The sequence below is a fragment of the Solanum lycopersicum genome, chromosome 3 (assembly GCF_036512215.1).
Source record: "Solanum lycopersicum chromosome 3, SLM_r2.1".
NCBI lineage: Eukaryota > Viridiplantae > Streptophyta > Magnoliopsida > Solanales > Solanaceae > Solanum > Solanum lycopersicum.
This window is the reverse complement of record NC_090802.1, coordinates 47,453,666-47,466,122: the sequence shown is the minus strand read 5'-3', so window position 1 is coordinate 47,466,122 and position 12,457 is coordinate 47,453,666. Positions and strand designations below refer to the sequence as shown.

The window sequence follows — 12,457 nt, the reverse complement described above, 5'->3', positions numbered from 1 at the left end:
TCATTTGTGGATTGATACACTAGCTATCATCAGATTCTGATGGACGAGGAAAATGAAGAAAAGACAGCTTTTATTACACCTTGAGGTGTATATCATTACAGGGTGATTCCATTTGGCCTCAAGAATGCTTTTGCTACCTATATGAGGGCTATGATGACTATATTTTATGATATGATTCATAAGGTGATTGAGATGTACCTAGATGACGTCATAATCAAGTCCCGTGAGAGTTCGGAACACTTGACACATCCAAGGAACTTCTTTGATCATTTGCGTCGTTACAACTTGAAGTTGAATCCCACCATATGCGTTTTTGGAGTTCCAGTCGACAAGTTGTTGGGATTTATAGTCAGCAGAAGGGGCATTGAGATCGATCCTTCTAAGATTAAAGCAATTTAAGAGTTACCTCTGCTGAAGACGAGAAAAGAGGTGATGAGTTTCTTCGGGAGGTTGAACTACATCAGTCGATTCATAGCTCAATCAACCGTGGTGTGTGAGCCTATCTTCAAGCTGTTGAAGAAAGATGCTCCAACAAATTGGACTAAAGAGTGTCAGACTGCTTTCAATGCTATCAAGAACTATATATCAAATCCATCGGTATTGGTTCCTCCACGATAAGGGAGTCCGTTGTTGCGGTATTCGTCCGTCTCAGTTAGTGCATTCGGATGCGTACTCGATCAACTTGACGAGACATGAAAGAAGGAAAGGGCTATATATATAAGCAAGAACTTTACTCCATACGAGTCCCGTTACTTTTGTTGGAGAGAACGTGTTGTGCTTTGACTTGGCTTGCCCAAAAGTTGAGACATTATTTATCTTCTTACACTACATACCTTATTTCCAGAATGGATCCACTGAAGTATATTTTCTAGAAGGTGATGCCAACCGAAAAGTTAGCTAAGTGACAAATGCTGGTGAGTGAATTTGATATTGTGTATGTGACTCAGAAGGAGATAAAAGCACAGGCCTGATCACTTTGAAGAAAATACCATTGATGAAGACTATGAATCGCTCAAGACTTACTTTCACAATAAAGAAGTACCGTTTGTGGGTGAAGATATTTCTAAAATGTATCCAGGCTGGAGATTATTCTTTGATGGAGCAGCAAATCATCAAGGAAGGGCATCATATCAGTCTTAGTTTCAAAGTCTGGTCAGCGTTATCCCATGGCAGCCATGCTCCAGTTTATTTGCACGAACAACATGGTCAAATATTAAACTTGTATTCTTGGTTTGAAAATGGCCATCGACATGAATATCCACGAATTGATGGTTATTGTAGATTCAGATTTGTTGATTCACCAGGTTTAAGGAAAGTGGTCCGTGAAGAACCCAAAGATTATACCTTACGTGCAATATGTACAGAAGTTGTGCAAAAGATTTCGTAAGATCGAGTTCGGACATACTCCTAGAATACAGAATGTGTTGGCTGATGCTCTTGCCACCGTCACTTCAATGATTAAACATCCAGATACCGATTATATTATTATTCTGGATATACAACTGAAGGAACATCCAGTCCATTATTCACATGTTGAAGCAGAACCGGATGGTTTACATGGTATTTTGATATAAAAAAGTATTTGGAGTCCGGGAATTATCCTGAAGATGCTACATCCAACCAGAAGAGGTCGATACGCCGTATGACTCTCAATTTGTTTGTAAGCGGAGAAGTACTTTATAGGAGGACTCCAGATTTGGGTCTTCTTAGATGTGTCGATGTTGTTGAAGCTGCAAAACTTATTGAACAAATACACGTTGGAGTTTGTCACACGCATATGAATGGGCTCGCTTTGGCAAGAAAAATCCTTCGAGCTGGGTATTTTTGGATGACTATGGAGAATGATTGTTGCAAGTTTGTGCAAAAATGCCATAAATGTCAAGTGCACGGTGATTTGATCCGAGTGCCACCTCACGAACTCAATGTTATGAGTTCACCTTGGCTATTTGTAGTTTGGGGTATGGATGTTATCGGTACGATAAAGCCATCCGCTTCTAACGGACACAAATTTAATTTGGTTGCCATTGATTATTTCACCAAGTGGGTGGAAGCAGCTTCTTACAAGTCGGTAACCAAGAAACTGGTAGATGATTTTATTCGCAACAATTTGATATGCAGGTTAGGGGTACCAAAATCAATCATTACTGATAACGATGCAAATCTCAACATTCATTTTATGAGAGACATATGTGAGCAATTTAAGATTACTCACCGAAACTCAACCGATTATCTCCCTCAAATGAATGGAGTTGTAGAAGCCGCCAATAAGAATATCAAGAAGATTCTGAGAAAAATGATTGACAATCACCGAGGTTGGCATGAGATGTTATCATATGCTTTATAGGGTTATGGGACGACTGTCAGAACGTCAACTGGAGCTACGCCATATCTGCCAGTATACAAAACAAAAGCAGTCCTACCGGCTGAAATCATCCAAGAAGCAGAGCTGAGTAATGCTAAATGGGTTAGCAAGAGAATTAATCAGTTAATTTTGATTGACGAAAAAAGAATGGTTGTTGTTTGTCATGATCAACTGTATCGACACAGAATGGTTCGAGCTCTCCACAAGAGGTTCAGAGCCAGGATTTTTGAAATTGGTGAGTTGGTACTTAAGTACATTTTCCTCATCAAGACGAGTACAAAGGAAAATTCACACCAAATTGGCAAGGTCCTTACATGGTTCGCAAAGTATTATCTAGAGGTGCTTTGGTGCTGTTGGAGATGGATGGCACCGCGTGGCCAAAACCAATCAACTCAGATGCTATCAAGAGATACTACGTGTGAAGCTTCGGTTTGCATTTCTGTTATTTACTTGTAATTGTTATTTTTGCTTGTATTTGCTTTGTTTAAAATTTTCCCCTCCTTGTAATGAACTACGTCTGACCTGAATTCTCAAAAATGAGATACGTAGGCAGCTATGTCGGCCTCGGTCACCCCTCTTGTTCCCTTTAAATATTTCATTGTATTAGAACTACGTTCGACCTGGATTCTCAAGAATGAGATACATAGGCAGCCTATGTCAGCCACAATTTGTAATTTTATTCTTTAACCTTTAAGGAGACATGATACGTAGGCGCCATAAGGGTTTGGTCATATTTCCCGTAAGATTTCTATTCCTCTTTACAATAGAAACTAGGACATAATTTTTGAGGAAGACTCAAAAAGTCTCGAAAAGAAGACTTGTCCTCAGCAAGTCAAGACTGAAGATACTTCAAAATTTGCAACTGGGACACAATTTTTGAGAAGATCTCAAAAATTCCATGATTTACTTACTAACAGTTGAAGATAAGCCAAACTTGTAACTAGGACAGAAATTTTGAGGATGGCCTCAAAATTTCAACTAGAGTCTGTCAACATTCCAGAGTGACTTTGAATACTCCCTATCGAATGATAAGAAATACTTGTAAGCATCAGACTAAAAAGAGTTCGCTAAGCCTGATGTGACATGACACTTGGCAGTGACCTTTTTCAATATACTACTTCTCGAAACTTTATTTTTCTTAAAGTTTTCCCTTTATGTTTGATTTGTTTCGGCATAAAGTATTTTATTTTATCTATCAAGAGTTGGAAGGTTAGGAGGATCAACCGGAGATAGCAGGACAAGGAGCAGACAACTGAAGAATCGACACAGATCAGTTCTTTTTAAAACTAATGATTTTTTTGTGGATGCAGATTTAGAGTATTCCTTAAAAATCATCAAAATTCTCTGATTGAAGAATATGGAAATTCAAAGGGTCAGTTTCCAACAACATGAAGTCTATAAGGAATGTCCAGCTAGATTCAAGATGAATCAAGAGAAAATCTCAAGACAGAGGTTATGGTTTCATAAAGGACGTCATCTGCATCATATTATCAGAGATGATATTATTAATACCCGGAGGGGTCATTTATTTTATTATCAATCGGGACGATACACTATCTTCAAGAATCATTTTACCGCTATTGTCATTTGAGACGATATGATTATACAGAAGGCACCCTGAAGATCACTATGTTGCTCGATTAAAGCACTATATTCATTTGGTACAAAGGATGACATCAATAGCAAATATTCATGCACCGCGGGAAGATATTCATAACTCGCAAAAAATCACGCATTACGGGAGAGATTCTTGCCCCGCAGAAGATCATGCATCGCGGAAGTCATGCATCACGAGTCAATATTCATACATCGCGAGTCAATATTCATGCATCATGGAAGATCATGTATCGCGATTTAATACTCATGCATCGTGGAAGATCATGCATCGCGAGTTAATACCCATGCATCGCGAGTTAATATTCATGTATTGCGAGAAGATATTTATGTCTCGAAGAAAGTTATGCATCGCGAGAAGATATTCATGCCTCAAAGAAAGTTATGCATCGCAGGAAGATATTCATATCCCATAGAAGATCATGCATCGCGAGTTAATATTCATGCGTCGCGGAAGATCATGCATCGCGAGTCAATATTCACACCCCTCAAGAAATAAAGCATTGCGGGAAGATATTCATGCTCCGCAAGAAATCATGCACCAACATAGATTGTGCATATCAAGAGAAGTAGTTACCCATCGACATCAACTACATTCTGTTATTTTGATAAAAGTAAGCATCAAGAAGAGCATCAAAGACGACACCAAGAGAAATATTGGCACTACATCAGCATTTATTTATTTCGACAAGGGTACATTGAATATTATATTGCAAACACAAGACATAAGCGTTATTTGTTTTACGTCAAACCCAACGGAGTTGATGTCGAAAGAAGAAGGAGAACAACTAAATGTCAAAGCGGTCCAGACGACATCAAAAAAGGATGTAGCATAACGTGAAACTTTTTCTTAGTAGAGAATTGGGACATAGTTCAAAGAGGATGGTCAAACTTTTCAGGACGCGAGCAGAGGAGCGACTTCCACCGCAATCAAACAACACCGCTATCAGAAGGCATGTGGGTTTTTCTTTGAGTTTTATCAGTTTTGGTTACGCATATGGAAATTTTGATGTCTGCCGGAGGTAAGTTTCCAATCTGAGTGACAATACGCTAAGAGCTTTGGAAATTGTGTCAGCTTAAATTCTTAATTATGGGTGTGAAGTGCGCCACATTCATAGCTAAGAGGTTACAAGCCTCCTTTTCATACTCGTTTAATATTATCACTTGTCTAGAGACAAAGGTTATTTAGCATAACAGATCCCTTTTCAACCGATCGAGTCAAACTACAAATAGCCTGATTCCCAGGTTTAAGGATATGTAGTAGAGCTCAGTGTTGAAAACTCAACTGTATTCCAACACTCTCTCTTAAATCCTATTCTCGAGCATTTCGGTCCCCTCATAATTCGATACCAGAGTGACTTTTGATTTCTTTCAAAATTGTGCGTTAAATAAAGCATATCGAACTACAAGTGACCTGAATTCTCATATAGCCTAAGACATGTAAGAAACCCATTTCTGGGGTTTGACTATAATTTCTAAAGTCCTTACCGAATCCCTGGCTTAAAAGAGTGAATGTGTGGTCGGTCAAAATTGGATTGGTCAATTTCATTTTTCTCGAAATTATTGCATCAATCTAAGTAAAATGAGGGACAATTGTTGACACCCAATTTTGATACTCCCCCACAAAAATTAATTGACGAGCTTCTTAATTCTAAAATGATAAAATAATTAGTCTTTATAAAGTTTGAAGTATTTTGCAAATTTTCTCGAAGACTATTTGTACTCTTTTTTTTGTAATTGCTTAGTAATATGTACATATATATACGTATGTACATATATTATTTTATTTAAGGGTATTTTAGTATTTATTTTAGTTACATAGTATACCGTTTTGGATTAATTATTTTTATGAGTAACTTGATTTTTTTGTTAAAATTATGAAGCTTGTCAATTTGATTTATGTTGATTCATCACTCTTATTCACTTCCACGGAATTCGCCAAGTGATTTAACTTGGTTAATTTATCAATCCTAAGGACATTTTGGGGCCCTTATAAAATATTTTTAGCATTTCCATCCCGACCCACCTTCAAGACCCAGGCCCATTCGCCATTAACTCCATACCCCTCTTTGTATTCAACCCATATCCAATTCCAAAAATTCGCAGACCCAATTTTATTTCAGGACCACTCTTTCCCAGTAGCCCATATAATCCAAGTTAATCATCCCGCTCAGTTTATTGACCTGATCCAAACCGTTCCATCCTCTTCTTCTCCAACGCGTGAAAACCAGCGCAGTCACGCAGGAATCATCGCGCTGTAGCGATTCAATCCCTTCACGCGCGAACGATCCCCTCTTATCCCATTTCTTCTTCGCGTTATAAATCACAAATCGGGAATCACCAGTAGACGCACGAAAAAAGCAACAGCAGGCTGAGGCGGTACTTTTTTGGCATCTTCTCTAACGTCTCTTTTAAGCGTACGACCTCCGCAGAGCACAAGGCACGCGAAATCATCCTTGGTATTCTGGAATTCAGCCATGTCACTCACCCAGGACGAATGGCCGATCTCAGTGCTCCACCTCACCTCAAATCCGTTTGATTCGTTTGGAATCGAAGGAATATTCGGTGAGCTTTGGATAAGATTTCGGATGGGAATTCAAAAGGGGTCTTGAAAATTTGATCATATCCTCGTCTTGCCCCCTAATTTTAACCGAAAATCCCTATAACCTCTGCTTCTCTCCATTTTCAGGGTTTTTTTTGGGAGGGGATTTAAAACTTGGCTTTGAGAGCTTTTTCTTTTGAAATGTTTTCGAGTAAGAACAGGGGAATTTTTGACAAGGATTTTCTTTTGGAGTTTGGAATTTTTTTTGGGATTCGCTTCACAGAAAACAGAGGATTTTGGTTGAGGTATAGATCGAAACAAACGAAAGGGTCCAATACTAAAATAGATTAAAGAATTATCCATCCAAAACAAGATATAGATACTTGGAGATATAGGTTATAAGGTAGAGGGAAGTCTCTCTCATTGCTTTGCCTCCTCTCATCTTCGTTTCACCTGTTAAAGTTTCCGAAGTCATATTACGGTGGTGAAGTAGTCTCCTCCTTGTCGTCTCATTCGCTGCACGGAAGAAGGTAACAACCCCATGCCCTCTCGTTTTCATATCATGTTTCTGTCTTTCGGATTCTTGGTGTCTTAGTTTTATGTTTGTCTTGAATCGATTTCAGTATTTGCTTTAGCATGGATTCGAGGGAAATTTGATGTTTTGTAGTAGATGCTGTTGTATCTACATTTGGATTGGTGTTGTTTTTTTCTCTCTGTCTATTTATTTGAATATTGTTGAATCCTTTTTTTTAATTATTTGTAAGCTACTGTTAATGACATACACTTTCAAGTCACGATTGAATCTTAGAACTAGTTAATATGAAGTTGTGTATTACTCGGGGTGTAGTAACTCATTCTCGTCGTTTTAACGCCCTTTGTTTGTTATACTTCCTAGCTGAGTGTTTCACTCAAACATACACTTTCATTTCTCTTAAATCTGATTGTGAATGCTTACAACTTGTCGTCTTAAGATGATAAAAATGTGAGTGTTGCTTCCCAATTTCCCTTTTATTGGTTGTTCTTGTTTTCATGCCTCGATTACTAGTATTAGTTGATGTTTTGTTATGTAGTAATTTGCAACATGCTTTACCCTAGAATAGAATTTGTTCATTAATATAATTTTATTTCGCATAGTTAGCATTCGCCTGGCGACTATTTAACTGTACGTGTCTATATGTTATAAATATAAAGTGCAAACGTGTTAGCATGTTCTTGTTGATTTATCAAAGCATAATATTTTATTTTGACTTCGCTTTATGTGACAATTACTAATCTACCATCTCTTTTCCTTGAACTATTCTTTTTCTTTTACTCATTAGCATAGAAATTTCACAGAACTATTGTCTGGTTGATATTAAAACTTGTACAAGTGAAAATGTTTCAAATGAAAACGAAATAGTTGATTGAGGCAGTTCATCCTCTTATCTCTTTTATGTTGGGCAAATTTGGTAATTGCAAATTCTTTTTCCTTTTTTTTGTCACATGTGCAACCCGCTTAAGTTCAATTGAACTTCATATTTTCTGCATTTTAGGAGCCATAAAGGCTCCAACTCCGCTTGCTGGAATCAATCCATAAAGTTCGACGTACGAGTCCAAAGTCGAAAGAATTCGAGGCAAATCGATGAAAATTCAGAGAGTTTGGTTAAATGCCCATTCATTATTCAATTTTTGTATTTTGTTATCTTTTGGGATTAAGCCCCTTTGTCGTATTTAATTTATTATTATTGTATGTTTAGTCTAGGACAGGTACGAAAGAAAAATTGGTCGAAAACCCAAAAGGTCGAATGAGTCAAAAAACCCAAAACAAGTGGGTCCAAAATTCCAGTCAAGGCGGACATGAAACCCGGATTTGGATCCAAATCTCTCTCTCTCTCTCTCTGTGTGTCTCTCTATCTCTCTCTCTCTCTCTCTCTCTTATTTTTGTTTACTTATCTGTTTCTATTTGCCGCTGTTAGTTTTAAAGTTAAAAGAATCCGATTCCCCGTGAAGCGGCGTACTGTTTTAACAATTTAAAATGGAATAAAGTTCAAATAAGTTTAAAATATAACTTTCAAGTTAGATGCTTAATTTAGATAAAAGCTAAGTGTTCAGTTCAAAACAAGCTCTAAATAATTATACCCAAAACAATTGTAAGTTAAACAATTCTTAAACAATAAGTTAGTTGTTGAAAATGGCATTAGCGGATATTTTAGGTGCCGTAAAACCCTTCCTAGAATATAAATAGGAATCTCGAACCCTCTTCTAAGTTTTCAAAACTGATTTTCTGTTTAAGTCTTTGAAAATTAAGTTTTTCTTTATTTTTCCTTAATAAATTAAGTGGCTACTCTAAAAAATCAAAAAACCCTTAAAAGTAAAATAATATTTTATCAGAACTTTTTTCGATTAAAATAGTCTAGGTGATCTTCCTACCACATGTATTAATAAAACAAAAGAAAATATCATTTAATGATTTTAGCACTCGACTTTTTAAAAATAAGAGTTAATGTGAATAAATTCACTATTGTGATGCATGTCGACACATTCTGACATTCTCCTCGTTTCAGGGACTATTCAAAATAGAATTTAGTACTTTTGGCTCGTGATTATATCAATGGGTTATTTATTGTTCAAGAATTTTTATTTAGATATTTTATACTGTCATGCCTAAATTCTTTTATGTTTCAGTAGTAACATATTCTTCAATGGAGTTGAGGTTCATAACACTACAACAACACACCCATTGTATTGCCATAAAGTGAATCTAGGGTAGGTAGAGTCACTACTAAAAATCTACGAAAAATGACGGACGACGTCGCTCCGAAAAGAGACATCGTTTGTCATATTGCCCCTCGTTTTTTAATAAAAATAATTATTTTTTAAATTAATATTACAAAATGCAACAGACGACATCTCTTTGTCCTTCGCTTAATTTGGCAGATTTTTGCTCCAAAAAATAAATAATTATTAATTATTTATTTAATATACGCATAGAAGTCGTCCATCGCTTTTTGTTAAAAATAATAATTACTAAATTAAATAAAAATCGTGTCGTCCATCATTTTTGAGTAATTTAAATTTATTAATTATTTTTAAAATTAACGACAGAAAACATCTCCTAGTCTGTCGCTTTTTGGTCTAATTGTCTGGTTTAACACTTTAAAAAAGCAATGGACAATGTCATTTAGTCCGTCACTTTTTAGTCAGGTTTGGTCAAACATTTTAAAAGAAGCAACCCACAAAGATGTTAGGACCGGATAAAAGCAGGTGTAAACGCGGAAGCTAGCAAAGCAAACCTCAAAAGACCACGAGTAAGAAGACAACGAGAAATATACCAAAAGACACAAAGATTAACGTGGTTCGGTCAATCGACCTACGTCCACAAAGAAGATGAGCAATCCACTATAAATTATGAGAGTACAAAATACAGAGAGAAACAACCTCAAGCAATTTACTCGGAATACATGGGAGGTTCACACAAGTGATAACGTATCAAGCTTGTGACCCACAAATTCTCCCTCTAACCAAAACACTCAAAGCCCTTAAGACTACATTGTGAATGCTGATTAAGTTAGAAGGAACATGCCTCTATTTATAGAGTCCTAAACCTTTTCCTACCAGAAAAAGGATTAGTCAATCCAAAACCTTTTCCTAAAAGGAAAACCTATTTATGGTAAGAAATCAGGGCAAATAAAACCCAACAAAAGAGACGTTGTCCGTCACTTTTTTTAAAGGGAAAAGGGTAAAAAAATACCCCTCAAATTTGTTTTATTGGTTAACTATGACCTTACCGTTAAAGTGAAGCTAGTTTTGCCCCTATCGTTACTAATTTCACCATATATATACCCCTCATTTGACAGAAAACCCCAAATCAACTCAAGTCAACCCGATTTCAATTGAAATTATCCAATTATATATTTTAACCCAAATTCGACCCACTAAACTAAATTAATTAATACCAAATTAAAATCTAAACCCATTTCTCTAATATTCTTTCATCTTCTTAATCTTCTTCCTCTTTAATCCAAACCCAATTTTCTCTTTTTATTTCTTTATTCGTAAATAAATCCATGCCCCAACTCCTTTGAATACATTCAACTCATTTCTATAACCCATTCTCAAAAGAATACTTTAAAGAAACCATTTCTTAGCTTCCAACCTCAATACTATTGCTTCTTCTTCTTCTTTTCGTTTTTTTTTTCATTTTATTATTTTTATAAGAATTTCTAGGATTGGTTTGATTCTTGATTTCTTCAATAAAACATCTTAGAAATTAGTAGCTCAAATCAATTTCCATGGAATTTATGCAATTACTTTACTCGCTTGTTTTATTTTTTCCCTGTTTTATCAATAATGAAAGATATCGTCAACGATTCAAGATTATCTCTGCCAATTTCAGGAGGAATTATCCTTTACGCCGAAAAATTGTATCAAATCATATTTCAAAATTTGAGTTTGAAAATCACAACGGTTAAGTGATCACGTTTTCGAAAGTATTGGAAAACAAAGGGAAATCGGGAAAAATGTGTGAAAATTCGTCTTGGTTTCACACACCACTTCTATCAAGTTAAAATTTTAAATTTCAAAATCCAGAAATTGTATAACAATAAGGTCATGGATGAAGAATTGTAGCTCAATTCGATGTGGGTAAAAAGCCAATCGATGGTCCCTTAATGGCTTGAATGTCATTGTCACTGGTGGGCAGTAACACTAAAGGCATTGGGTTCGTAATGCTCCCTTCTTTATACTTTTTAGACCGTGGCAGTAAGTGAAGCTCAACGAGATCACCATTGACAATCCATGTGCATATGCTTGATATATAATATTAGTTAATGGATTTAGTTGTTGTATTTATGAATACTGATTCACTGATAATGAAAATGTTTTTCCTGAATTTAAAATCTTGTTTTACAAAAGAACACTAAGCTCTTAAAATCAGATTGAAACAATCTTCTCGTGAATTTGCTTCATTATTTTGGGAGGGAAAATCAGGAAAGTGATGCTAAGGAGGAGAAGATATGAATTAGGGATTTAATTGGTATGAGTTACATTTAGTTTAGTGGGTCGAATTTGGGTTAAAATAGATGATTGGATAATTTCTATTGAAATCGGGTTAACTTGAGTTGATTTGGAGCTTTCTGTCAAATGAGAGGTATATATGGTGAAATTAATAATGGCAGGGGAAAAACTAACTTCACTTTAACGGTAAGGGCATAGTTAACCAATAAAAGAAAGTTGAATTTTGACCATTTTCCCTTTTTAAATTATATCGGAGAAGAAGCAAGTTTCTCCTCATTCTCTCATTTTTTCCAGATCTATCTCTTCTCCTCATCTCTTCCTTGTGTCTAAAGAATTGATACTCAATTGCTGCCGCCTTCGTCTTCGCCGCTGTCTGTTGCTTGCCAATCGTCAACCGCTGCTACCGTTGTCCCTGTTGCTTCTCCCTTCATTCTCTCCTTCTCTTTTAATTAAGGTTAGCGTTTCATCAATGCTTGCCCTTTTTTCAATTTGAGTTTTTTTAATTAGTTTATTGAATTTGTGTTTATTTATTAATAGTTTGAATGATTGATTGTTAGTTAGTGAGTGAATTAAGGACTTTTGATTTTAAAACTAGTTTGAATTAAGATATTTCTTGAGTTGATATTGAAGTGTTAATTTGAAGTTAGAAGTTAGTTTATTGTAATTAGTTTATTGAGTTTGTGTTTTATGATTGTTAGTTTGAATGATTGATTGTTAATGTGTTAGTGAGTGAATTAAATATTTTTATTTTAGGATTAGTTTGAATTTGAGATTTTAGGACTAGTTTGAATTAAGGTATTTCTTTAGTTGATATTGAAGCTAGAAGTTTGTAATTCAAGTGTTTTGAGTATAAGATGGACATTTAAATGTCATGAATATATTGACCATGAGTTTTTCTTAAAAAATTAGTAAATAATCAAGTGTTTTGACTTTTAAGTATAAGT

The 12,457-nt window shown here is 35.6% G+C and overlaps 1 protein-coding gene across 1 annotated transcript; it reads left to right on the top strand.

Moving 5' to 3' along the window:
* Positions 1 to 432: 432 nt before the first annotated feature.
* LOC104646426 (uncharacterized) lies at positions 433 to 2,818 on the top strand. The gene is made up of 4 exons (XM_069295912.1): positions 433 to 597; positions 1,365 to 1,560; positions 1,608 to 2,312; positions 2,397 to 2,818. Exons 1-4 carry the CDS (start codon positions 433 to 435, stop codon positions 2,816 to 2,818), a joined length of 1,488 nt encoding a protein of 495 aa, XP_069152013.1.
* Positions 2,819 to 12,457: the final 9,639 nt, after the last annotated feature.

Bases quoted from the DNA above. Each gene is read 5' to 3' on its own strand.
- LOC104646426 (XM_069295912.1), top strand. From the start codon at position 433: ATGAGTTTCTTCGGGAGGTTGAACTACATCAGTCGATTCATAGCTCAA. The intron at 598-1,364 runs GTATTGGTTCCT...CAATATGTACAG, and splicing joins ACTATATATCAAATCCATCG to AAGTTGTGCAAAAGATTTCG. The intron at 2,313-2,396 runs GTTGGCATGAGA...CATATCTGCCAG, and splicing joins AATGATTGACAATCACCGAG to TATACAAAACAAAAGCAGTC.